The 27,616-nt window shown below is 47.6% G+C and overlaps 1 protein-coding gene across 1 annotated transcript; it reads right to left on the bottom strand.

The window, feature by feature from the left end:
* Window positions 1–14,796: 14,796 nt before the first annotated feature.
* On the bottom strand, window positions 14,797–27,274 carry C6H1orf116 (chromosome 6 C1orf116 homolog). The gene is made up of 4 exons (XM_006730402.3): window positions 27,055–27,274; window positions 21,677–21,863; window positions 19,052–19,229; window positions 14,797–17,594 (listed from the first exon to the last, which is right to left on the bottom strand). Exons 2-4 carry the CDS (start codon window positions 21,779–21,781, stop codon window positions 16,069–16,071), a joined length of 1,809 nt encoding a protein of 602 aa, XP_006730465.2. The 5' UTR covers window positions 21,782–21,863; window positions 27,055–27,274; the 3' UTR covers window positions 14,797–16,068.
* Between the last annotated feature and the right edge of the window lie 342 nt (window positions 27,275–27,616).

The following is a 27,616-nucleotide window of genomic DNA, read 5'->3' as shown; positions in this document are numbered from 1 at the left end:
TCCTGTTTTTCCTGAACGCAGTCCAAGCTTATTTGCAGAGCTGAGGAGTCTGCCAAGGCCAGGGTCTTATCAAAGGGCCTTTTGTCTCCTGAGCTAAACATTGGCTCATTGTTACCTTTCTTCCTGGCCCCTTCCGGAGGTGGGAGGCAGCCCAGAGCCTCTGGTCTGTGGGTGGCTCTGAATGCAACTGTGCAGGAGAAAGAGAGCAGCCCTGCTCTGGGAGGGAGAACAGCCGGGGACGGGGGACGGGCGATGGGCTGACATGATGACGTCTTTGCTTAGGGCTTCCCATCCAGGGATGACAGGGATTCAGCGGAACGACTACACACAGTTTACCTTTCTTCAGGACAAAGGATTCTTACAACTTCTCCTTCCTGCCTTCTAAACTCAAGCCTGTTAAAGAATTCTTTTCTGCTTGCTTCTCAGATGAAGCACTTTATCCTTTAAAGATGGAGCTCAACATCCTTTGCTTCCGGTTAGCTCCCTTTGATCTATCAACACTCTTCCCCATTCCTTCAGCGGTTATGTACCTCACCCAAATCGAGCTCATTTGCCCTCTTCCTGTGGTGCTTTTCATCTGCATGCACAGCTCTCACACTGGAATGCTTTCTGAGGGCACGATCTACGTCTCCCCCATTAGACTGGGAACTCCCTTCCTTGCAACTCAAAACCTGAATATGAGAAGTCACGTTCTTTAGATGTTTGTTAAATATTGCTTCTAGCCTCAGCTCTCCCATGGACAGTGTTTGAAAGGTCTGTGTGGAAAGTCTCTTTCTCTCTCTCAGGTTTGGACATAAGCTGCATGTTATTTCATGTAGATCAACCATCCACCCATCAACAAGTTAAGGCATTGACTACAGTAAATGATACAAAATGAGTTTCGTTAGATTCTTCCAAGCCTTGAAGGCAATTGCGTGTCTGAGGAAGGGGTTAATCACCTCCTCTCCACCTGGAATGAGAAGTGAAAACTTCAGAGGGAAGAATTTCCCCCAGCCTATGTTATGCTGTGCAGACCCCAGACTCCTTGAATGCGGACACCACCTAGGAAGGCCCTCAGCCTGTGCCCAAATGGAGACCCTGGATTCCAGTCAGTTCCTTGTTCCATGCCCCCGCATCTTCTATGAGATGCAAAACTCTCAGTATCTCACAGAGCACTCCTACTTCCTGCCCCAATTGAAACATGCTTCCCCACTTTCCATCCCTCCCCCACTTATGTCAAGGGGCTGGGATGACCCTGGAAGGCGGCATTAGTGTTCTGCTTACCCCAGACCATTTCCAGAATGTGCCTTCTCTGCCCTCTGAAGTATAGTACCACTCCTCAGTGCTTCGAGGGTATATCTTAAAGTTCCCTTTCAGCAGCCTGCAGGTACTAACAACAACTTCAGGTACTGTCGGGATGCTGGAGTGGTCCGCACAAGTTCTGGGAATGGGCAAGGGTGGGAGAAGAACTGGGGCAGTTGTTTCTGCACAACAGCTGTGTTTTGTTAGGGTGTTTTTATGTGGTAGCTGTGTAATGGTGAGGGAGGGGGCCTCAGTCAAAGCACCAGGGTTGAGGACACCCACGTACTCCCTCCAGCCTGGACTGACCCCACACCACCTTCCTTTCTCTGCACACTCACATTTTCCTTAAGAGTACATGGGTAGTCTCTGACCTCATTTGAGACCTCAGTGTCACCACACATTCTTGTCTGTCTTCGTTCCAAATGCACTGTATTTCTCATCTCTACCTACAATGGCCATTCTATACCTTTTCTCTTATCAAGTGTCTTCCCCTTCCCCTACTTCTCTTGCTATCACCAATCGACATTAAAAAGGAAAATATAATCCATGGAGAGGGAACTCCTTCCGTTTCTCAGTCTCTGCCCATAAAGTTGGGTGTTTTTTTTTTTTACATCTCTCCATGCTTTCCTTCTCCTCCCCTGACCTGGAAGAGAAGGTGCTGACCTTTTTCCCAAGAAGAACTCATTCTTGTTCACTAGATTGCATCCCCCCTTTCTTTCAAGAACCTTGTTCTATAATGATCACCTTTCCTACATAGTTAATTTTTTCCTCTGTTGAATTTTTCCTCCTACCGTATGATCATGCTCAATTTATTCCATCTCAAAGCAAAAGCAAAACAAAACAAAACAACCCTCCTTGAGCCTGATGACCTGTCAATTTCCCTAGCTTCCTTCCACTTTTATAGCTAAGCTTAAATCTACGCTTACTGTCTCACTTCCATTTACTCAACTCTCAAGTTAGCTTTCCATACTCAACTCCCCACCAGAATTGCTTTTGCTGAGATTTTTGGTGACCTCCAAATTTCCAAATCCAATGGAAATGTTTTAGTTATTGTCATATTTGATGTATCTGGGGCATTTGATACTGTTGACATGTCTCCTTCTAAAAATTCTTTTTTTTTTTTTTTTTAGCTTTCAGAATCTCTCTCTCTCTCTCTCTCTCCTGTCTTTCAGAGAACACCTTCCAAATGTTTATTAAATGCTTACTTATGGGCATAATGTCAAATGCTTATTATGGGCCAAGAATTCTTCTACAAGATGGGCAAAGCCCCTGCTTGCACAAAGTTTAGTTTTGGTTGAGGGTGAGGGAAAGAGAAAACAAACAAGTAAGAAAATAGGAGATAGAGGTGAGTATTAGGCAGAGCACTAAAGTGTGGTATGACGAAGGAAAAGATTGAGGGTCATTTTTAGATGGAGCATCAGCAAAGGCCTCTCTGAAGATCTGAAATTTAATCAGAGACATGAAGGGTAAGGAGGAACCAGCCACGTAAAGATGAGAAGGGAATTCTAGCAGAAGGAACAGCCAATGCAAAGTTCAGAGCTGCGTCTAACTTGATGTGTTCGAAGAACATGAAAACATGTTCTGCATAGAGCTCTGGGGCCCAAGAGGATGAGCTGACACTGACTTAGAAGCAGATAGCACCCAGAAAACAAGAGTTGTCAGCTGTGTGAATACTGCTGAGAGATAGAATAAAATGAAGGCAAGGAGGACTGTTAGATCTGCCAACAGGGGCATCACTGGTGATGTTGACAAGTGCAGTTTTGGGGGCATGGAGGAGACAGATGCTTCTTCGAAGAGGGTAGAGGAGTGAGTGTGGGGTGAGAAAGGAGAATCCAGAACTATTTCACAGAGCACTTCCAGAGGAAAAGCAGAAGGATTATAATCACATTTTATTGTCTTTTCCTCTCACTAGAGTATTAGCTCCTTTCTAATCTGGATCTGTTTTCCCAACATTGGGTAGAGGGCTGGAACTTAGGAAACTGGAAAATGAATGAAAGAATGAATGAATGAGTGTACTGAAACCGGAGACCTCGATTCCATCCCCAGTTCTATTTTTTTATAACCTCATGAGCTCTCTGAAACTCATTTTCTTCCCATGTAAAGCAAGAGCAATAATTCCACCTTTACATAGATCGTAGGGCTGTTTGATGTTCAGATGAAATCATTTGTCTGTGGCAGCTTTATAATGGCAGAGACAGTATGGCCCTGCTGACAGGCAGATGCAAGTTCAAACCTGTGGTTGTACTAATTATTAACTTATAAATTTGGGCAAAGTAAGGAAATCCTTTGAGCCTCAGTTTCCTAAGGGGAAGTTGTATATAAATGTGCAGGGCTGTTGTGAGAATTAAATTGAGAATATTGGAGGTGAGAATTTCTGACTCACAACAGGGACTCTAGAAATGTTAGTTGAAGTGGAGGGGAGGGACGGAGGTCTTCAGCCTTGGTGGGATCCCAGCAGGGACGCCCGGTGCCTGGAGAAGAGCTGTAGTCTAAATGCTGCTGGGAAGCTGAAGCCACAGAACTCTGCTTCCTCTCACTGGACAGGCTGCAGCTGCCATGCCAACAACTCTGTGCAGAAGTACTCTGGGTCTCCGTTCTAGCACGGAGGGGTAAGAAGAGTTCCTAACATCTGCACAGCCCTGAAAAGACCTCCTGGTGCTTCCCTAAATATGTATCTCATGTAAGTCTCACAACAACTCTGTGAATCAAGAAGGTAGGAGAGATGTGACGTGACTTGCTCAAGAGCACACAGCAGGCACATGATGGAAGAATCAGGTCTTGCACTGCATATGCTGGAACCTTTCCCTGCTTCCCCTATTCAAGGCTGAAGAAGAAGAAACCAAAGGTTTGAGCTCCTAAGGAATGAGGAAGACTTGCTTATGGTCAACCTATGCTACCAGGAGCATGAGAAGGGGGATGAAGGGAGAAGACAGGTCATTGGAGGCTCATGAAAAGGATCACTAATATGGATGAGCAGGAAGCCAAAACCAGCCCCAAGCCTCCTATAAGCTGATAGTCGCTTCTTTGAGATGAACCCCAGGAAAGGAACTAGACCCAAAGATGGGGTGGACTGTCTGCCTGCCTCCCAAGCAACTCAGGTGCCCACCCAGAAGGTTATTTATTGACCATGTGCCCAATCTTCCTGGGCCCAAATTCCTGGATGTAGTCACGCACCAATTAAGCTCAACAGTGGAGATGATCCCTCCGGATGCGGTTAAAAGGGCATGATCCTATCCTGATGTGACAGGCAAGCAGAGCAGAGAGGCCACAGGAGTGGGCTCTTAAGAGACCTTTCCCACTGGAACATCTCCTGAGGTTGGACAGTTTTCACCTCTTTGAGAAGATGACAAAGAAAAGGCAATTTTAGGAAGTTTGTATAACAGCCAGACTTCAAGGCCTGACACCACTTGTTAGCTGTCTGACTTGGGGCAAGTCTCTTAACCTGTTTATGCCTCAGTTTCTCCCTCTACTAGGGCTGTTGTACGGATTGAACAGGATAGTGTGGGTGAAGTGCCTACCTCTGTGTCTTGTATATATTTAACTTCAGTAGAAGTTGCCGATCCTTACAATTCTCAAAATGAGCTCTGGGATCTGAGTCCAGAGTCTACCCTTTTACCCTGTTCTCTACTACCTTTCAGGGACATGAGGGTGTTCCTGGGGAGTTAGGATGAAGTTCCTCATCTTTGGTTAGGGGGTTCTTCAGTAAAGTCCCAGGCTCTCGGTGGAGACAATGTCCACATATTTGCTTCTCAAGGCTGACTACCAAGAGGACCAAACGCCAAATACGAATGGGGCAGAGCCAGAAAAATGTAAAGGGTCCACCTGAGACAGTAAATCAGAATTGTCCCATCTTTGTTTTAACCTGTAGGAACGATGTGCCTTTGTGGCACCCTGCACCCAATTCCACCACATATTCCTTTATCCATTCAACAAATATTCATTGAGTACATACTGTGTGCTGGGTATACAGTGATGACCAAAAAGAGAAGTGGTCTTTGGTCTTATGGGGCTTAGGCTAATGAAGGAGTGGACATTAATGAAACAGTTATGAGCAAATGCTCTTGGGGAAGAGAACGACTATTTCCATGAACTACAGGAGTGACTGGAGCCCAGAGAGGGGAAGGGGGAGGCTAGAGGGATGGCCTGGGGCTGGAGTCCAGGTTTAAAATTTTGGACTTGTCCTCAGAACAGTGGGGAAGCCAGGTCATGACTGCTTCAGGTTTATATTTAAAAAAAAAAAAATCTTTCTTAAAACTTTTTAATTTTAAATACTTTCCAATTTTAAAAAAGTTCCAAAAATAGTTCAGAGAGTTCCCACATACTCTTCACTCAACTTCCCCAAATGTGAGCATGTTACATAAGTACACTTATTAAAACTGAATCAGGATGTCCTTTTCTAATGCAAGATCCAACCCAGAATCTTAGATGGCATGTATTTGTCATGTCTTTTTATCTTCTCCAATGTCTGACAGTTCCTCAGTCTGTCTTTCAACATCAGGGTGCTTTTCAAAAATCCTGGCAGATTATTTTTGTAGAATGTCTCTCAATTGGTATTTGACGTTTTGTCATGTTTAAGTTCAGGTTGTGCATTGCTGGCAAGAACACCGTGACATTGTGTCCTTCTCCGTGCGGTTTAATAGGAGGCCCTTGATATCAATATGCATCATAATTGGTGATGTTAGCTTTGATCACTGATTCATCTTGTGTCTACCAAGTGTTTTCATCGCAAAGTTACTGTTTTTCCCTTTTCAATTAATACGTAAGTTGCAGGGGGATACTTTGAGACTACTCAAAAATCTTATTTCCCATCATACTTTCTTCCACTAATTTTAACATATATTAACGATTTTTGCCTGCAACAATGGTGTCTGCCAAATTGTAATTTTTCTATTTCCATCATTCTTTAACATATTGATGGAAAGCTACTATAACAAAGAGCTGTTTCTTAACCCCCATTTAATTATTTATCCAATGATTTATTTATATCAGTATGGAATCATGTATATTTATTTTATTCTGTGAGTTATAGTTCATGATTATCATTTCTTTTGTTGCTCAACTTATTCCATATTTGGCTACAGAGAGACCCTTTACATTGGCTATTCTGTCCTTCTGACAAGCTCCCACCATTTTTTGAGTACTTCCTTACTTTTGACATCACAAGATGGTTGGGGCCCCTCTTGCTCTTTCTATGTTCTCACCCTGGAGTTTTTTGGGCTTTAAAAAATTTTTTTTAATTCTTTTTTTTTTTTTTTTAGATTTTATTTATTTATTTGACAGAGAGAGAGACAGTGAGAGAGGGAACACAAGCAGGGGAAGTGGGAGAGGGAGAAGCAGGCTTCCCACCGAGCAGGGAGCCCGATGTGGGGCTTGATCCCAGGACCCTGGGATCATGACCTGAGCTGAAGGCAGACGCCTAAGGACTGAGCCACCAGGTGCCCCACACCCTGGAGTTTTTTAAGAAACCCTGGATCCTTTTTTGGAATTATATTAAGAAGCTGAGATCAGGGTGCTAGACATGTTCATTGGGACTGGGGTATCATTGTTTCTAAGCCCTTTCAATGAACAGAACTAGGAAATATATGTGCAAATATACACACACATCTATATCTTTGTCTATACTTACCTGTCTGTGTGTGTGTGTGTGTGTGTGTATATATATATATATATATCTTTGTCTATACTTACCTGTCTGTGTGTGTGTGTGTGTGTGTGTATATATATATATATATATATATATATATATATATTTTGAGATCTATTTATTTATTTGAGAGAGAGAATGTGGGTGTGGAGGAAGGGGGGAGGGGCAGAGGGAGAGGGAGGGAGAGTCCCAGGTGGACTCTGTGCTGAGTGGGGAGCCCATCCTGGGGCTCTATCCATGACCCCAAGAGCATGACCTGAGCCAAAACCAAGAGTTGGATGCTTAACCAACCATAACACCCAGACACCCCTGTCTGTATATATATATTAAAAACTTATGAATTCTTATTGATACCTCCAAATCTAATCCAAAATCACAGGATTTATTCTAGTCTTCCTCGTTTTCTTATTTATATCTCTCTTCTCCAACAGTGAGAAACCTAGTGCTTTCATCCATAATAAAGTTACTTATTTGCCTGATCCTATAATACACATAAAGTAAATTCAGAATGCTAACCCATAAATGTGAAACGCACCTTCATCAACGAGAATCTGTCTTCAGCCTTTGACATCATTGTGTGAACCAGACTCACACCATCTTGGACAAATGTGCCATGATGACTGCTTTGTGACCTGAAGCCTTCTCCAGTACAGCTCCCGCTTCCACCTTCTTCCATTTTTGTCTAACCACACCCTTAGGTGAACCCTTGGGGTATTATAGCCTTTATCTGCTCTGAAGATACAACATTTCCTGCCTGGTGGTCTACTAGCACATACTTACCAGCCTCTGGAGCAATAAAAGCAGGTCTTATGGAGCCGAGGTTGCAGAGACCTATGTATCTTGGGTCTTGCAGCTGCCCAAGACATGCTTCTGTCCCTAAGTCCCCTTACTAAACCATTTCTCGTCAAGCTGGGCATGTCAGCAGGTCTTAGAGCTCCTTTGGCCTTTGGAGGTGGTTTTGCATGTATGTCCCTTTCATGAAGCAATCACATAGTCAAAGTATTTTTTTTTTTCAAAGTTAGACCAGTTCTTTTCTTCCTCGTTCCCTTTAGAGTGGTGGGACATTCATCTTTAGTATGGTTAGGCTTATTTGATGTTGTTTGTATTTCATTTGGGATCCTTCCACCCTCCTCCTCCAAACACACACATCCTGCTTATTTATTTATCATTTATATATTTATTTCCTGGATATGTGAAACATTACCACAGTTCTAAAATCTGAGCTATGGAAAAAGGTATACTCAGAGAAGGACCGTCCTCCCCCTCCCTCCTACCCTGTTCCCATTCCCCCTTTTCACAGCTTTCCCACCCCCTCCCAGTAGGTAATCAATCCCATACGTTTTTGGTTTATCCTTGCTGTATTTCTTCTTGCACGAATGTGCAGATACATGCACATTTTCTTAGAACTTTATTCTTTACATGAGAAGTAGTGCGTGACAGATGAAAAGTGTGGCTCCTGGGTGGGCTGGAGGGGGCTTGAGTGGATGTAAAGGAACAACTAGAAAGCTGCCACCCAAGTCCAAAAGAGAGATGCTGGGGCCCCAGCGCAGCTGTGGTGGTAGCGGAAAAGAGGAAAGGAGGACAGGTTTGAGTGTTTGGAGGTGACATTGCCCTGATTTGGTAACTGATTACTGAGGGTCAGGGGGACGGCCCTGTCAGATGAGGTTTTGGTTTCTGGCTTACGGATTGGATGGATGCTAGTGTCGCTCACTGAGATATAGGACACTGTAAAAGGATCAGATTTGGTTGGAGGGGTCCCCCACCTGGGTCTGTTTGGATGTGTTGAATTTGAAGTGGAAGCAGAGTTAGGCCCTTGAGGCATACAGCACAGAGGGGAGGGGAGGTCTGAAGAGAAGTGTCTCAAGCTGCACAGATTCTGCCCTGGTCTTCCGGACACTTAGGTCAGAAAATAAGAGGGCAGCAGCATCGCGAGTATGATCTGCACCCAATTCCAGTAAGGGGGGGTTCCCACACCACCAAGCAAATCTGCGACATCAGCTGGGTGAACTACAATTCAACCTCTGACACTACTACCCAGGGTCACCATCAGACTCCAGTCGATGGAGGGCCCAGTCCCACAAGACGGCTCCCCACTGCAGACGCCAGTGTCAAGTCCAGCTCGTCCTCGGTGTTCCTGAGCAGCTAGCTGTACATTAGAGGCTTCCACGGCCCCTCCTTGGGTCTGACTAATTTGCTAGAGTGGCTCACAGAACTCAGGAAGCCTTTTTACTCCCGAGATTACCAGTTTATTACAAAAGACATTAAAGGATACGAATCAACAACCTGATGAAGAGATACACAGGGCAATCTCTGGATTGGTTCCCCTGGGAACCAGCCCCCACTTTAGGTGATCTAGGGGTTTTCCTTTTTTTTTTTTTAAGGTTTTATTTATTTATTTGAGATAGAACGAGAGTGAGTGAGTGAGAGAGAGAGCACAGGGTGAGAGGGAGAGAGAGGGCCACGGGCGGGGAGAGGGGCAGAGGGAGAGGGAGAGGGGCAGAGGGAGAGGGAGAAGGAGACTCCCCATGGAGCAGGGAGCCCGACAAGGGCTCGATCCCAGGACCCTGGGATCATGACCTGAGCTGAAGGCAGACGCTTAACCAACTGAGCCACCCAGGTGCCCCTCTAGGGGCTTTCCCAAAGTCACCTCATTAATATAACAAAAGATACCCTTATCTCTCTCATCACAGGAAATCCCAAGGGTTTTTAAGAGCTCAGTGCCAGAAACAGGGACAGAAATGAAGACCAGATGTGTATTTCTTATTACAAATCAAAATATTGCAGGAAGATATTCCAGTCCCACGCAGAAGAACAAAACCCAAACCAAAGCCTTGGTAGTCGCCCCTACTTCTTACAGGAGGCTGGCTGCTCAGGGCAGTGTGCCTACCAGAAGACTGTGCCTTCCCAGTGGGTGAGGTCAGAGGCACAGGGATGTCCCTGCCCCTCTAGGTGGAGGTGGGATGACAGAGGATTGGGGCTGCAATTGTGCCTGGTTTCAAGTCACCCTAAAATGCTAATGATGCTGTATTTAAGCTAACTTCAACTAAACCATATCCCTACAGCTCACAAGACCTCCATGGGACCTTGGCTGTTATAGGACCCCTGCCGAGGGATTGGGGTTGGAGGAGGAGGGGACCAAACTTCTCCCCATATCCAAGCAGATGGACACAGCAGGGAGCAATCGAAAGGAGCCCCTTTGAATTCCTTAGGAAGAGTGTAGTGGGGGTCGGTATCAGTTGGAGGTATAGATGCCAAAAGTCATCTTATGTTGTTTCCTCCTCCCTGTTTTCAGGCGTGAAGGTAAGTAGGTAGAGAACATTCCAGAGCTCATTTCAAGAAGATAGCCCCACTCATGGATAAGACATTTTTTGAAAAGTCTCTAGGGGCAGATGCTCAGATCATGAGGGGCTCTGAGTGTGGGTGGGTGGTGGGGAGAACTTCCACCAGGAGCATGGCAGGAGGGAAAAAGAAGATGGAAAGGGTGGCTTAGGAGGTGGTGGCAGGTGTGTTCCTTGTGTTGGTTCTCTCGATATCTCCTACCCCAGTCTTTAAAAACTCAGAAAGTAGCTTGATTTCCCATGCCAGTCAATGAAAGGCCTGGGCTTTGAGTCTGGCCTGGCATGGGTCTGATGAACTTGCTGGGAGTGGGGACAGTGGAGTGAAATGGGGCAGCAGTGCATGGAGCAGGAGGGCAGGCAGGGTGGGGAGGCCCTGGCACAGCACACCCAGACCCAGAGAACACAGCATCGTGAGGAGGTTGGCCGCAGGTTCTGGAAATTGGAGGAGGGCTTTTGCCTATTCCAGGCTGGGGAATTCAAGCATGGGCTAATATTAATCCAGTCCTCAAGGGAACCCACTGGCATCTGACTTACATATGTATACGATACTAATATTAATAGATTCCATTTATTTTATTTTTTAAATATTTTATTTATTTATTTGAGAGAGAGAGAGAGATCATAAGCAGTGGGGAGGGGGAGGGGGAGAAGCAGACTCCCCACTGAGCAGGGAGCCCGATGAGGGGCTCGATCCCAGGACCCCGAGATCATGACCTGAGTTGAAGGTAGACGCTTAACCCACTGAGCCACCCAGGTGCCCAATAGATTCCATTTATTGAGCAATGTGCTATATGTTTTTCATATGTATTATTCCATTTGGATTCTGTTTTCATAACAACTGCAACAGGTAAGTACTATTCCTGCTTCTACAGGGTCCATTCCTATTATAAGTTCTTTTTTTTTTTTTTATACTCCATGTTCAAACTAAATAACTGTAAAATAGCATATAGTTCCCTGAACTTCCCAAGGAAGTTAAAGGAGTCAAAAATAAACTGAAAAGGAAACTGAGGTGCAGAGTACCTGGCAGCTTGACTCCTAAGCGTGCACTCTTGGCCATGTTCTCAATCCTCTCCCCTCCTCTCTCTCATCTACCCATCCATCCATCCATCCATCTATCCATCCATTCAGACATACATCTTTCTGACTATATCCTTATCCACTTATAGATGTAATTCCTTTTTGAGTGGGAGGTTGAATTAGATAATCTAAAACTTTTCTTCCAGGTCTTAGGTTCTATGAGGTATATTTTACCTTAGACTAAATTGTGATTATTTTTGGCAGAGTGTTTGTGTTTCTAATTAAGTTGCTTGGACTCATTTTAACATAGGTTTCAGAGCTGGCATGGATCTAGGCAGTAGTCCATTCCAAGTTCCCCATTTTATGAGTGAGATGAAGTGACTCACTAAAGCTCATCTGGTCCAGAGCTTTGCCAGGATACCATTCTGGTTCAGATTATTTTGAAACCTGGATACATGGCAAGTGCTGAATAAGGACAACGATCCAGATAGGCCATGAGCAAGAGGGAATGGCAGCCTGGGACTAGAACGTCACCTGTTCTAATGCCAAGGGTCAGTGATGACAGTGTTGATGATGATGGTGGCAATGTCTCCTGTGATTCCCCGGGCCCTGATATCCCAAAGGATGTGCAGAGCCATCCAACACACCTTCTTGCTTCCTGCCAACTAACACCTCATTCATTCCTGAAAGATGCCTACCTTATTTAGAAAATGCCCCAGGAAGCTTGAAACCTTTTCTAGTCTCTATCTCTTCCTGATTTGAGCCACCATTCCCCCCTGTTATGTGTGCTTATTCTTTTTCTCCATTTTTTTTAATTTATTTATTTATTTTTTTTTTTAAGATTTTATTTATTTATTTGAGAGAGAGAGAATGAGAGACAGAGAGCACGAGAGGGAAGAGGGTCAGAGGGAGAAGCAGACCCCCCGCTGAGCAGGGAGCCCGATGCGGGACTCGATCCCGGGACTCCAGGATCATGACCTGAGCCGAAGGCAGTCGCTTAACCAACTGAGCCACCCAGGCGCCCCTTTTTCTCCATTTTAAAAATGAGTAACTATAGAACAGCATATAGTTCCCTGAACCACACAGCAAAAGGCAGTTGAAGGAAGCAAAAAAAAGTAAACTACATGGTCATGGGCAACAAGACATTGATGATAAATCAAAAGCTGGGTTTAGAAATAGAGAAGCTGGCTTCACTGAGACACAAACACCATATTCACACTGATCCCTTTCTTTTCCAATTCCGGGAGTCCTGGCGTGGGTGAAGTTGAGTCACCTGGAGGGTGTGGCAAAGCCTAGTTGGTACTTTGGACTTTTACTTGCAGCAAGATCTCTGCTATTTCCTCTCAGAGCTGAATTGGGTGAGCTCTTGGCTTCCAACCCTGTCTCCATTTGGTCCCTTTGAGAAAAAAGAAATAAGATGCAGAAGACAATAATCATGTATTGAGTATCTACACTATGTCAAGCACTGAGCTTTATATATTTTATATCATTTGTTCACCTCAATGATATTGAAAGGATGGTATTATTATCCCCATTTTACAGATAAGAACTCCAAGGTCCCGAAAGTTAGAGTGACAGCCCCAGGGTTCCCATATTGGTAAGTGATGGAGGTCAAATTGAGCCCAGCTCTATATGCTCTGTAGTCACTCACATGAGGAAAAGAGCATGGGAATCTTACAGCCCCATTCCTCCTTAGATTCTGAGATGGACATGATTTCTCCTGCACATCCCACTGGTCTCCACCTTCTCTAGTGTATGAGTTTTCACGTTTTGACAGTATGACCCTCCTCTTCCTACACATATGATCACGAATCAGGGATGGAGTGGTTCATCTCGAATGCTTATACGTATTGTAGACTCTTAAATCTTCACTTCCAGCTTTAACCCATAACATCAAGTAGGGCCTGCTCTCCACTCCTCCACCTGCCCTTTCTTCCATGGAATCAATACCTACTTTTGCAAGCCTGTGCAAAGCCAGGTTTCAGCGTGGCCTCTGCCAGACCATACTTTCCACGATGAAGGGAGGCACCTGAGAGGTGACCAGGCCCATCCCTTTACTTCTGTATAGGATAGCACTTGGACCTGCCACACCAAGTCGGGGTACAGAACTCCCAGGATAACACATGAGGGGTGATTTAGAGAAGCAACTGTCAACACACTTTTGGGCACAGATCCCACCGTGCCAGGCTGAGGAGAAGCCAGCTCCTCTGTTTGGCAGATAGTTTGTTCCCAGTAACAGCAAGACTGCAGCAGGCTAGAGCCGAGTTACAAGGCCAGGTGGAAGTAGAGTTGTCACACGGGTTTTTAAAATCAAGCGAATGGCCTTGACAACTTCCATCCAAAATCTTTCAAAAAGGGACAAACACAGCAGTGACCCCACTCTCGCCTCCACCCAATCATTTTCACCAATGAAGAGCAATCCTATATGGCTAAAAGAGGATAGATAAAACCCCTTCTGTCGTTCTAGCCTCACCTTCAGGATGGCAGATGTCCCTAGGTGGGTTCCCTTGCCCCTCTTCAAAATGAGGACAGCTGGGTTTGGGTTTCTTATCCTATTCTTGAATCCTGAAGACCATCCTAAGAGTAAGACATGCCCTCTGGAGGGCAAGGACCTGGGGAAGCAGGAAGGGAGTTGCTGGGGGAATGGGCATGTCACCAGCTCAGGATACAGAGTGAGAAGGCAAGCTGTATGTAGTATGTTTTGTTGGAGAAATAATTACCTTTACCTGGGAGTGAGGATTTAAGAGGAGGTACTCCTCACACACCTGTGTTGATGCGAGGGCCCCGGTTTCCTCCCAAGTCTTACTTTATGGGTAGCACCAAGTTTCCCTATTAATCAGGGCAATTAAAAAAAAATAAAGTGATCGTTCCTAGGTTCTCCTGACATACACACATGAAGCAGTTCAACCAAACACAGCATGTGTCAAACCAGTCCTCCAGGAGGGGGCCTACTCTCTTTGGGGGAGTCTGTAATAAGGAATGGCTTGGCTAGTTGTGTGAGTCCCTATCAGCTCTGACAGACCCGGTCCTGACCCAGGGCGAGGAAGGCCACAGGATTTTGGGTGTGTGTGTGAGAGTATATACAGAAACTGTCACACCCACACCCCACATACCATGACAGGGTGGAGCCATTTGTTGTCCGTACCTTAATCTTTCCATCATTTTCAGAAATACTATGCTTTGACAGTGCTGGGTCCCTAAGGATGCAGCCCAGAAATGCTCAGCCGACCTCACAGGCGCCTTTCCAACTACAGTTCCCCTTATCTGCCCCTCACATCTGGGGATCCTGCGCTCCAACCGCAGCCATGAATGATATTTATTTCCTTAGGGGAAACAGGGGTCATGTCTAGCTGTGCCTGATTTCCAAAAGTGTATCCACAAGCCGATACCACCCATTCCTATTACCCTCTCTTGGCATTTTGTCAAGTTGCACAACATGGTCAGGGAATTGGGGTTCATAATGAGTTATTATAGTGCTACTTTCCAAAGACATAGTAGAAAAAACAACACTCAATATGGTCTTGAACAACGTTTAATCTCTGATGTTTCAGAAGACACCTTAGGATCTTGAAGGGCCTGAGGGCTGAGCCTTTGAATGTGACTGCTGATCCTGAGGGTGCCATGTGAGGGAGGCGGCACGCAGCGTGGAATGAGAAGCCAGGGTCAATGCTCTGTTACAGGACAGCAGAATGACCACGGATGAGTCGCTTCCTTTCCCCAACAGTGTGGGACACGAGAGTCTCCTTCCTCTCTAAGATTCTTCCCAGCTCGGATATTATGTGAATAACTAGCAGAGAATGTACTGGGTTGCCTTCCCATGGAAACGGACAAAACTACATGCAGTAGCCGAGACAAAGTCCTCAAATAGTTCTTCGGTATTTCTAAAGCCTCAGAGCTTAGACTTCCATCTCAGGGTTGGCCCAGCCCTGGGGTCAGTCGTGTGCGGGCTGAGGTAGGCAGCAGGAGGTTAGGGACAGCAGCGACAGGGATCACTGCACGGTTTGTGATGATAAATTCGCCAGGCCCACGGGCCAGGATCCTCCCCAGTTGAAGCGTGCTGGGTGGTCACTTATCCTGCCTCCTCAGGCCACCCAGAGCCCTCCTGCTCCCAGTCAATGGAGAGTTTTAGTTACAGGGATGTGTCCTGTCCTCGGGACTGGGGACAGTGAGAAGGTAGAGTTGGGGAGGAGATGACAAAGCTACTCCTCCTGGGCCCCGTCCGGAAGTTCAGAACTGAGAGAGGGATCCTGCAAGGTAGGAGCCAGTCTCCTTCCATGCGGGGATTCTGGGAGGCCCACATTTCATATGACCCGGCATCTGCCTAATGCCCCGGCACATCCATTGTCTCATCTGACTTTTTTTCTCAGGCTTAGCCACCTCTGTCCCCTCAGTTCTGGCTGGGCTGAACTCTACCTACGGTAAGAAAATCTCCAACACAAGCAGAACTCTGAGCAATGACTCCTTGTGTCACATAAATAGCTTCAGTGATAATTACAGCCTATCGTACACGCACACACACACACATACACGCACACGCACACTGTCTTGTGGAAATCACCTTCAGGATGATTTGGGCAGGCACTCATTGACACAACCACTCTGAATATAAACGTATGCGTATGCCTGGAGACCCACCTCTTCCTCCCCTTCACCTCAGAGAGAGGAGCGCCCTGGAGAGAAGCCTGCTCGTGCCCAAGCTGTGAGCTGTTGGGTGGGAAAGGCCCCAAGCCTCCTCTTGTATGGCAGGGGCTGTGGGGCTATGCTGGGGGCCATGCTGGGGGCCAGTGACTACTCCTTCAACAGTCCCAGCTTCTTCAGAGCTTCCCTTCTGTGCTCATCAGGGACGCCTTTTGGGGAGATCTTGACACTGACGTAGGGGGGTCGAGGCAGCTTGTCACGGCTCTGTCCTTGGTAGGACAGGCGCTTGGTGCTCTGCTCCCGCTCCAGTTCAGCCAACTTGCCCACCTGGATCCCTTCAAAGTCCTTCCCTGTGCCCAAGGAGGCAGGGCGGGGCCGCGAGTTACGCAAGACATTAGGAGACATCTTGTCCAAGAAGGAGTCTTTGCCCAGAGAGGTGCTGGTTTTGGGGCTGGGGTCTTTCTCAGCCGAGAGGTAGCTGCTCAGCCCCACGCCTGAGCGCTCCAGAGTGTTGGACTTGAAGTTCATCTGTCTCAGGCCAGGGATGTTGCTCTTCTGGAGAGTCAGTCCTGAGTCTGGCCTTGGCTGGGTCAGGGGCCTACTTACCCCAGGGACCTTAGGGATAGGAACTGGCATGGATTTGGCAGCTGGCGCCTTCCCTGAAGTGGGTTCCTGGGCAGGAATCAAACCCTTGCCTGGAGGAGACCCCTGAGCTGGAGTGGGAGTCGGGGTCTTCCCCGGAGAAGTTCCCTGCCTTGGAGCTGGGGCTGGAGCCTCTCCTCCAGTGGGCACGGTGGCTATGCCCTGAGTTGGACATGCAGGCTGAACCGGAGCCCGAGCCTGGAGGGGGGTGGAGCTGGCATGTTTACTTAAGTGGGGGCTGGGCTCATCCTGGTCCTGGGGTAGCCCCAGCTTCTCTAGGGCTTCTCGGCGCGCCTTCTTCTGCTCCTGCAGCGAGGACGAGGCCAGGCCCGAGTCTCCGGGACCGGCCTCCGAGTGGCGGGACAGCCAGTTCTGGGGCTCGCTGTGGAAACTGCTTCGACTGCTCTTCAGAACGATGTTGGGTGGCAGCTTCCGGGGCTTAGAGGCTGTGAGGGGGGTCAGCCGGGCACCGGGGTCCCCCCCTGGTGGGACGGGAGCATCTTCGGCTCTCACATTCTGAGATGACGTGGCGGGAGGAGGCCGAGGCTGCCCTAGTTCCCCTGACGAGCCTTTCTCACTGGCCTTTTGGGACATGGCCTCTGAGGAAGTCTCCTTGCTCTCCTGGGGGCGGAGTGACGCGTGGCTCTGCTGCCCGGGCCTCGGGGGCAGGCGGCCTCGCTCGCGTGGCTCGGGCTGGCCGTCCCGGAAGGCCTCTGGCGGAGGGATGGGCACTGTGTCCAACTGCCGGGCAGGCAGCTGGGGGCCAGCTGGAGCCTGGCTGGGCTCACTGCTTTGGCTGACCTGCTCTTTCTTAGGCTCGGGAACGAGCCCCTCCGGTTCCCCCGAGCAGTGGCTATTAGTCTGGGTGGTGCTTTTCCTGAGGTTCTGGTTGCTGCCGATGTGGATATTTCTGGGGAGGCTATAGGAGCCAGACCTGAGGCCCAGGCCTTGGGGCTCAGGCAGATGGGTTGAGCTGGGCTGAGTCCCTCTCCTTGGCTCTGGTCCTTGCTGAATGATCTTCTCCCCTGGATATCCTGTGAGGGTCCCGGAGAACAGGCAAAGAAGAGTAGACAGAGGTGAGAACCCTGCTGCCCAGGGCAAAGCAAATACTTCCTGAACTCTGATCTCCACCTAGCAATGGGTTTTGTTTTTTGTTGATTCTTTGCTCTTAAAGGGACCACACTGTTGCCTGGATATCATTTAGACTGACAGATGGACACTAAGCAGATTCCTGACAACTGAGGAGTAATTTTTCATGAGGGTTGGGGCAAGAGCAGCCTCACGTAACTCCATGTCCTTGCCTCGAGCTCTTCCTAACCGTCTACAGAAACACCAGCATTGGGGAGAGATTCAGGACAGCCTGCCAGCTACCCTGGGGCGGGCGCCCAGGTAACAAAGTTCAGGGGAAGCACTGAACATGAATAGCATCAACAGCCGATGTGCTCTTGATTTGACCAGACTTCTGCCTTCCTCCACCTTCACTCTCTCTCTTTTTTTTTAAGATTTTATTTATTTATTTGAGAGGAGGTGGAGAGCATGAGCCAGGGGGAGGGGCAGAAGGAGAGGGAGAAGCTCCCCACTGAGCAGGGCTTGATCCAGAACCCTGAGGTCATGACCTGAGCCGAAGGCAGACGCTTAACTGTCTGAGCCACCCACGTGCCCCCACCTTTACTTTCTATAAGCACCTGAATGATTCCTGATGCTACAGCTGTCCCCACACCAGAAAGTCACATGGGCTCCGTCCTTCCAGCAAGCTAGGCAGGTGCATCGGGCCCACTGGGCCAGAGACTCAGTCTCAGGGAGCCGTGAAGTCCTTGCCCCCATTTAGTGCTCTATCTCCACAGAGGGTCTAACACATTGTCAGTTAAGATTCGCTAAATGGATGAATACATGGTTGCAGTCCCGATACCAGTGGGGCTGTCGTCAGGAGTCAAGTGCCCCCCTCACTCTGGGATATATGGCCCCACAGTCATGGCCACACTTGCGTGTCATCCTGGCCCCATTCTACGGAGCCTCACTACTACTGGCTTCCACACTCTCTCCCAGGAGCCTCGAGTTGCCACCCAATGAAGTTAAGGGAGCCCTTCCCTCTTATCTCTTGCAACCTGATCCTCCTGGATCACCCAGATTAGCTCTCCAGACTCACTTAGTGTCCCCAGAGCAACCACCCACCGCTCCCCAAATCCCTCCCGCACTTCTGTGGTCATGTCTCTTCAGAATTTCTCTGTGAGAGGACGGGAGCTAGTCAAACGCTTTTCCCTCCAGGCCTTCTATGAGACTTCATAGAAAGACAGAGGAAGCTGGCTTGTCAGCAGTCCCTCCTCCTCTCCAGGACAAGGCCTTAATTCTAGCCAGGAGTGTGGAGAGGAGTGCTGTTGTTTCTTCTGCCCGTGACCCTTAGAGCACAGGGCAAGCGAGGTACAAAGTAGCCATAAAGATGTACTGGTTTTCTGGGTTTGCCCAAGGTGCCACCCCAGACAGTCTCTCTTACCCTGGGGAGCAGGCTGGGTTATGGGCAGAGCTCGGGGGCCTTGAGGAGCTGTGTCTTGCTCAGACTCGTCAGTGGACAGTCCACTGTCAGCCTCAGTGTCCAGTGAGCCGATGGTCTCCTCCAGGAAGAGCAGACACTCTTTCTCTTCAGCGGACAGGAAGTCGTAGCTGCTATCACTCTGGAATGAGGCGTGGAGGACAGAGAGGGAGAGGGAGCTGTGAGAGGGAGCTCCACAGAAACTGGTGGGGCTGAGAACCACCCGTGTCCTGAAGGAATGCTGAAGAGCTGGAAACCCTTCTGAGAGGCTTCTCCGCAAACGTGCGCTGCAGGGATTGCCTCCTGAAACTGCAGGCACGGACAGGGCAGACACTGCCGGGCTGTTGGCCCGCTAGCACCCAGCGCTGGGCAGCCAGATGGCAACCAACATTTTCACCCAGTCCTGGCTGCAAGACTTAGGGGAACAGATCAGAAGCAGTCCCAGGTTCTAATTCCGGGTCCTCTGTGTGACCTGTGTCAAGCGCTTCACTTTGTGTGTCTCTGATTTAGCCCTAAGTGACATGGACAACATAATGATTTGACCTTAAACTTGAATGGTATTGTTTTTAACTTTTCAAAGGACTTTTGCATCTGCGATCTGGTATGTCAAGGGCAGTATGAGGACAAACAAGAAACTGCCGCCAAGCACTGGCTGTCAGGCCAATGGGAACAGTGGCATGACTAGCCACAGATACATTTACTGAATAATTTATACTTGACTTTGAAATGCATTCCATACAGGACTTTTTCCTTCGTGTATTTACTTTCTTGGTGGCATTTGGCTCTGGCTAACATTCAAATAATTGTGCATTTCTTAAGCAAATATTAACTTGAAGGGGGGAGGGGAGAGAAACTGGACGGGTATGGGAGGAGGAGAAAGCAACTTAGTGTGAAATATCAAGTAGATATTAAGTAAATAATTGTCATGATGAAAAAGCACATAGGGATATTTGGAAAAAAGTGTTATGGCCATTTTAAATGGTTATTGCTCATGTTCTACAAGGCCAGCAAGATCCAGAGAATGGTCGCTCTCTCTAAAGTTGAAGGTTGAAGGGAAAACCAAAAGGGCAAATGGAAATGTAAGAAATTTGGCTTGAGTCCCTTCCTGGCGTGTATCTCAACCCTCTTCCTAATATTTGAGATACTTCAGAGTTATATATTCTCCAGACCCGCTCAGATGGCCGGGGAAGATTTTGAGACAGCCCTAAATATATCCTGGGAGATGGTTGTCAGAATAACCCTACCAGTTCCCCTGGCTCCTTAAAGAGCCATCTGTCAGTTGACAAAAGTGAGGCTTACATGTCAAAGGAAGCCCCACATGTAGCCCTTGGAAGCCCTGAAGTCGATTCCAGGGGTTCCCTGAACAAAATCTTCTTTACTGCCCTTTTCTTCCTAAACTAGCCTTGCCAAAGATAAGCCAACTCTGAATTTCTCCTTTGTGGAGGATGCACTTTGAAAACCTTTAATCCCTGCCACAATCCCTGCCACTGGACAATCCCTGTCCAGTAGTATGTGACTGCTCAAATTGGCCTCAGCCTAACAGAAACAGAAAGATGTCTCTGGGGTCCCATCATCTCAGGTCAAAAAGAAGTGATATACAGATTGTGGGCACTTTGGAGTGTGTGTGTGTGTGTGTGTGTGTGTGTGTGTGAGAGTGCACTGCTTTCTCTACTCAATTTTTACATATCAAAACTCACAGACTATATTAAACATCTTTGACATTTGGTAGAGATCCTTATAATCCTTAAATTTCCAAGTACCTCTATAGGATATAAAGCAATAAAGTATAAATTCTCAAGGGTTATTATGTACATGATGAATAACAAGAACAAAGGCATGCTTACATATGGACATACGGCGGACTTCACTCTTTCACACCAGCCTTACGGCAACTGAGATTTACATTCATTCCCAGAAAAATTACAATTTACTACATGCCACACTCACTCTTAAACACAATGACTTTGGAAGATTCTGAATCGCTGCTCATAGAGATAGGCTACTTCTTTTCTACATAGAGGCATGTGCTAAGTGCTTTATATGCATGTCTTGTACTCTCCCGGAAGACCCTATGATTTCGGTGTTTACATTATCCCCACCCAAAAATTGAGGAGACTGAAGCTTACAGAAATTAAGTAATTTGCCCAAGGCCATTCGGCTTATAGGTAGAGAATTCAGACCTGCTTGACTCCAGAACCCAGGCTCCTAATCACTCTTTTCTCTTTGATCTTCCTAAAAGGAATGTAGCTTGCTGCAGGAGACTTCGGGAATACCTGTGCTCCAGGGATCTACCATCCATCCTTTCCACCAGGAGCTCAGATCACTGGCCCTCGCTCTCACCTCAACTTAGCCCCCAATGAATGAAAACCGGGAGCAAGTCTCATCTGTCCTCCTGCTCTTTGGGGCGGTCCCACCTTATTCTCTAGAAAACCAGGGTGAATCAGAGGCAGAAATACCAACTGGTGTGATTCACTTCCTGAGGAGGAAGATGAAAGCGGAGGAGCAGTGAGGCCGGTGGTGGGCAGGGCAGGCGCGGGGCGGGGCGGGCGTGCAGAGAGCCGGCCAGGCGGCAGGACCGAGAGTACGTACAGATCCAGAGCGGGTGGACGTGGTGCTCATGATGCTGTCACAGCTGCCGATGTGGGTCACGGGTTCCGAGCCAGGCCCCGCTGGCCACAGCTCGCTCTGGGGCATCGCCCGAAGCAAGGTGCGGGGGGGCGGTGAAAGGGGCTCCCAGAGGGGAAGCGGAGGGAAGTGGAGGGTGTCCCAAGCCGGCCTGAAAAGAGAAGAATCAAAGCCACGTGTGAGCCGAGCTGAGGCTCTCTGGCAAGGCTCTGCCCAGGCCCTGGAGCAGCGTGGCGGCAGGGACGCCCAGCAAGCAGAGAGCTGGAAGGGGCCGTGAACAGCTGTCACCCAAACCTCCGGGCCTGGCCTGCGTGGAAGGACACAGAAGCGGGCTCGGGCACGTGCAGAAGGGCGGACTTAGTGCAGGTGGGGAGGGCCGGGCAGGGGGTGGGGGCGGGGAGCAGTCCAATCAGAAAGGAGATTCCATCACTCCTGGTGGCCTTCTTTCTCTGAATCAGGGGGCTTAACCTACATTTCCATCACTCCAAACAGTACATGGGTTTGGAGACAGTCAGATCTGGATTCAAATCCCATTTCCACCATTTCCAGTTATGTGACTTGAGGCAAATTACTCTTTGACTCCGTTTTTCTCATTAAATCGGGTGAATGTAGGGTTAAATGAGAACAGTTAGCACAGCTTAGTTGGTAGTAAATACTTAATGAATAAGATAAGAACTGCTACTGTTCTTGTAATAAGAAAAAGGCAAGATCCATCTAGGATCAAAATAAACTGAAGTAAGGCAACAAAAGTTTAGAAAAGAAGGGTTTGGGTTAAATGGGAGAGAAGGAACAGGGTCCTCAGTAGTACCAACCACATAGGGTTGTCGCGAACAAATACTGATATACTGCACATAAAACACATTGTGCAGTAACTGTTCGCTGCCATCCGAGCCAACACCATCACCATCACCCCCCTCCACCCCCCACAGCCACCATCAATCACCTCCCTAGTCTGGGAGGCACGCACATGAGCCCAGAGGCTGACACAAACCCAGTTTCCCTCTTGGGCACCACCCCTCGATGTTGCGCTTATTTCCAGTGAAGTTCCCTAAACTTTGTCAAATGAACAAGAGAAGTGGCCTATTTGGCTTCCCCCTGACTCCAACTCGTAGGGAAAAAAAAAGTTCCTAATTCACTGTACCACCAGTAATAGCAAAGGAAGGCAGTACTATCTTCCTTCTGAAAATTTCAGTCAAGGTCTGAAAAGGCCAGAGGTGACTCTCTTATGTTAAAATGAAATCCTGGAAGAATTTAGTTTAAAAGACAGTTGCAAGGTCAAATTGAGAATTTGGGGAGAGCTAGAATCGGAATCCAGTTTGTCTGGTTCTGAATCCCTATTTTTCCTGTGACACCATGCTATATTTTTAACCCCCTTTCCTACCCTCCCAATACTAGATAAAATGTCCTAGGAAAACTGTGTTCTGTAAATAGAAATAGATCTTGGGACCTGGGGTTTGGATCCCAGAGAGGTTGTCCCTTCGGCCCCTGCTAATAACTGCTTCCAGGTCCAAGTCAGTTTTGGGCTGTGCTGGGTGAGTCAGCCTGCCAACCCTGTAGAGCGGAGAAGCATGCAGCCTCATGGAGCTCCTCTCCTGCTTTGGGGGAGGCCTGCAAGTGGGGCAGGTAGGGAGGGGCAGGACGATGGGGAAAGAAGAGGAAAAAATCCCAGTGAGCCAGACACACGGAGTTCGTAAGGGTCTAGACCCTCTCAGGAGATAGAGACAGGACCAGAGGGGACAGAGATGCCAAAGAAACCTAGCAATAAATCAACATCGGGTAAAGTAGTCCTTCAGGTTTCTTCATGAGGTTACTTTCCCAATCCCCAGAACTCCAAAGAAACAGAAACATGAGAAATCATGTGGATGGAATTCAGTCACCTCAGCCATCCACTCCATTCATGACTGTTTAGATCCAGAAGGTACTAACTCATTCTTAACATTCTGTAGGGCTGAGGCCATTACAGCCAAAGAGATGCATTGCTCAGAAGCCTAGGCACACAGAAGGTGTTCAGAAAATGCTGGACAAATAAACTTGTCATCTGTTCTAGTAACTGTTGAGTTAAGCTGTTGGAAGACCTCTTTTTTGTTGGCTCTTACCCTATTACTATAAACTCTTTCCTATGTATTTTATTTCCCTGAGGATAGATGGCTCAATGGAATTGGGGCAATGCTTCAGTTAAACTAACATTTATAAGCACCTAAGAGACGTGGGGCAAGCAAAACTTATAAGGCAAAGGCATGCTTTCCAAGTAGTCATTGTAAATCCAAGGGTCTAGTTTTTGGCTCTAGTTTTCTTAAAATATTTCTGTAAAATCATAATTATTAATTATTAATACTGTAATTAATACAGTAATTATTAATACTGTATTAATCACTGTAGTTAATATAATATTCTCTGTGAATGGGTGACCAGATGTTGCCTCTTCTTTTCAAAAACAATTACTGCCTTTGTTCTTCTAAGTACTCTTCGGACTGTATGGTGGCTCGCTAGCCTCTCCTTCCTCCCGGGGCAACCTATCACACTCCCATTTTGGAACTAAGTAGTTGGAAGTAACTAAAGTAGCTGGAAGTGAGAGAAACAATATGAATTGCACTGCTTCAAAAACACATAGCACCGTATAGCTTACAAAGTGCTTTCAATATGCTAATGAGATCTTTAAAATAGCCTGATAATTAAGGTAAGATGCGATATTTTCTCCTTTGACAGATGAGAAATCTGGGGCTCTTTCCACTTCCCCTTCCAAAGGGAAGCAGGGGATGACCTATAACAGCATGTGGATTGCAGCCCCTCCAGGGATGCAAGAGGGCCATGGACCTAAAGAAGGGTCATCAGCCACCCCTGGCTAAACACGAAAAGCCCTAAGATCACCCTTCTCCTTCTACTTCACACCTTAAACCCTCGAAATCATCTGATTCCGCTTTATGATTCCAGGCCAGCTTTTTGCCCCCACGATAGATATTTCCAGAGTAAACAAATGACACCAAATGTCACTGAGGATCATGTCATCAGGCACTAGGGAATCCCTGCAGAGCTGAATCTGAACCCAAAACCAAGGCCAAATGAGCTCTAAGGTGCTTGCATCTTGTCTCCAGGCCTCATTTTCTGATCCAAAGAGCCAGAACCATTAAGAGTCTCCTCTCTTGGGGTGCCTGGGTGGCTCAGTCGGTTAAGCATCTGCCTTCAGCTCAGGTCATGATCCTGGAGTCCTGGGATCGAGCCCCACATCAGGCTCCCTGCTCAGCAGAGAGCCTGCTTCTCCCTCTCCCTCTACCGCTCCCCCTGCTTGTACTCCCTCTCTCTTTCTCAAATAAATAAAATCTTTAAAAAAAAAAAATAAAGAGTCTCCTCTCTTTGTCCCACCCTTCCACTCTCCTTCGCCACTTTGGCCTACCTGGATGCTGCATTTCCTTTCACCAACTTTACAACCTTGAAACTTGGGGACTATTTCAGGGCAGCCATCGAAACCTGAGGTATTCCTACTTGATAAGAAGCCTGAGAAACAAGCAAAACTCTCAAGGTGAGAGTTTGGTATCTTTTAACCCTTGACCTCTTTGGAGGATTTGAGGGGAGGAGGAAATGGGTTATGAAATACGCACAGCCTATAGTCAGGGCGACCCGTGCAAAAGACATTAAACATTAACTACTCCACTGAAACCAGCCAAGTCTTGGAGGAAAGTAAATAAAGAGCATGAGGAATTCTGGCATGGGTGGGGGAGTCGGGGTGCGCAGGGCTCCAGCCCCATTCCTCTTTGTACCTTCTAAACAGGCCCAAATCCCCCTTGTCACCCTCCTCCCGTGAGCCCACCCCCATATCTTTCAAGAGCTCAACTTCTCTCCCAAAGAGTCAAAGAGATTTCCTATTTCTCTCAGACCACGTGTCTCTCCTTCTTGCTGACTGTCCAGAAATATGCCTCAGGCTGGGGAACATCCTAAGAAAAATGCCAGGAGGACTATAAGTTGCACCACGTGTATATGCTTCTCCATGAGCACATGGCCAAGTTTCTGAGTGTGTTTAGTCAACATTATAATCTCCTATTTCACAGGTGGGTTTGAGGCAAAGGGTGGGTCGACCTATCTTCTGCACAGAAGAGCTTTGTTCGACACTGCAGGTTATCTTATCACTGACAAGTTCACCATGGATGGCAGCCCTCAGTCAGTGAGTTTGGTGGGCTGGTTCTGTGGTGTGGGCTCAGCTAAAACCGAAAGCTCCGGTCGCCAGGACTGGAAACCCACATTTGCTTAGGGCTTGCAGGTGCCAGGCCCTGGGAGCCTGGCACGGGGGTCTTCCCACTTCGCTCTTTCCTGCCGCAGGAGGAAAAGAGGCGAAGTTAGGGGCCAGAATGTTAACACCTCCCTGCGCAAGGTGGATAATGGAGAGCTGACTTGCTACTCTGAATTGACTTTGACATCCAGCTTCTTTGTGCAGGTAAACCTGCCACACATTCTGTCAGCTGGGACACCTGGAGGAAGACAAAGCCAAGCCACCACAGTGGTCTGGTTCTTCTGTTTGTGGACTCCGCCACCCTACTTTGGCCCGAGCCCCACTGAGAACTCCTACCAGTTTCGAGGTACTACCGTGCAATGTTAATGTGGGTGGGGTCCTGGCACAGCCCAGCAAGCGGCTATTTGCCAGTCTCTGTGTCTAATAGCAGGCAAAGTCGGAACATTAACTGAGTTGAACCTTTTAACTAGATTATCTGTGGGTTTTCCAAAGACGAACTGGTAGTCTGAGTTGGAGTTTTCTGAGCCTCACATCCCCTTACAAACAACCTAGCACACCTCATACCTTACACGCTTGTCCACAGAGAGCTCCATTATCACGGTACCATTATTGAACACACACACACACACACACACACACCCTGCACCCTTTATTTAAATAAAGATAGACATTGAGTTGATAAAGCCAGGGGAAAATTTCCTTTTGGAAATGCAATGGAGAAACTGAGGCACTTTTCTCCCCTGGGTGATCCCCCATTTTAACTCCCTGTACTCTAACTCTTCCTTTCCAAAATCACAACTCAGTTTCAATTGCTCAGAGATGGAAATTTCCAAAACAAACCTATTTTATTTTTCTTGTTGTCTGCAAAATATGCTTATCCAACGAAATAGGCAGATGAAAAAAAATATGCATCTCAGCCCTGGTCTCCACAAAAGCATTCCAACCTTAAGAAGCTATCAGTCTACTCTGCTCCCAGACTGGCCTTACAGAGTTGAGGAACAGAGAGGAAAGCCCCCTGGCTGGGGTGCACAGGGCTCCCCACAACCCTGTGGCTCTGACTTCCCACAAAGCACCCCTTCTTGTTGCAGAATAAGCAATAGTTGGTTAGTAATTAACTCACCTTCACTGGATGAGGGGCTGAAGAGAGGAGAGAAATACCCTTTTATTGCCAAGGGCAGGGACGGAGACAGAGACTGCTTCCCCTGCCTTCCACCGTTTTCTTCTTTTGACCTCCTCCAGACTTACCTGGACAGGTAAATGTTTCATCCGTGCTGCCCCACCCCACCCTGCCACTGACTCACAGCCAATCCCAGCCTTCCCTCCCTACTTCTCATTCCAGCTGTTTCCACTGGGAGGGTGTGGGAGGGGGATGGGCAGGGCCAGGCTGCTCTCATGGAGCCAATCATCTCTTGCCCTCCCCTTCCCTGGTTAAAGCCAATAAAGAAAAAAAAAAAGAAAAGAAATAGGAAGGCTGGAAGGAGAAGAGACACGTTTGGGCTCAGACTGGAAGAGGAGAGTTGGCAGGGAGGGAGCAGGCAAAAGACATTATTTTAAATTTTCAATACGAAGAAACACAGACAGGCAGTATGCTTTTCTTTGTGTCTGTTGGAAACGTGATTTTCTGTCTAGAACTGCTTTCCTTTTCTTGGAGGTAGGTATTCCCTGGAATTCTCCAAGTTAAA

This window comes from Leptonychotes weddellii, chromosome 6, assembly GCF_054177405.1.
Source record: "Leptonychotes weddellii isolate Sample4059 chromosome 6, ASM5417740v2, whole genome shotgun sequence".
NCBI classification, from domain to species: domain Eukaryota; kingdom Metazoa; phylum Chordata; class Mammalia; order Carnivora; family Phocidae; genus Leptonychotes; species Leptonychotes weddellii.
This window is presented reverse-complemented; position numbering and strand designations above follow the sequence as displayed.

Excerpts from the sequence above, each read along its gene's own strand:
- C6H1orf116 (XM_006730402.3), bottom strand. The coding sequence starts at position 21,781 with ATGCCCCAGAGCGAGCTGTGGCCAGCGGGGCCTGGCTCGGAACCCGTG. Across the intron at positions 19,230-21,676 it reads CGTCCACCCGCTCTGGATCT|AGTGATAGCAGCTACGACTT; the intron begins GTACGTACTCTC and ends GCCTCATTCCAG. Across the intron at positions 17,595-19,051 it reads AACCCAGCCTGCTCCCCAGG|GATATCCAGGGGAGAAGATC; the intron begins GTAAGAGAGACT and ends GGACCCTCACAG.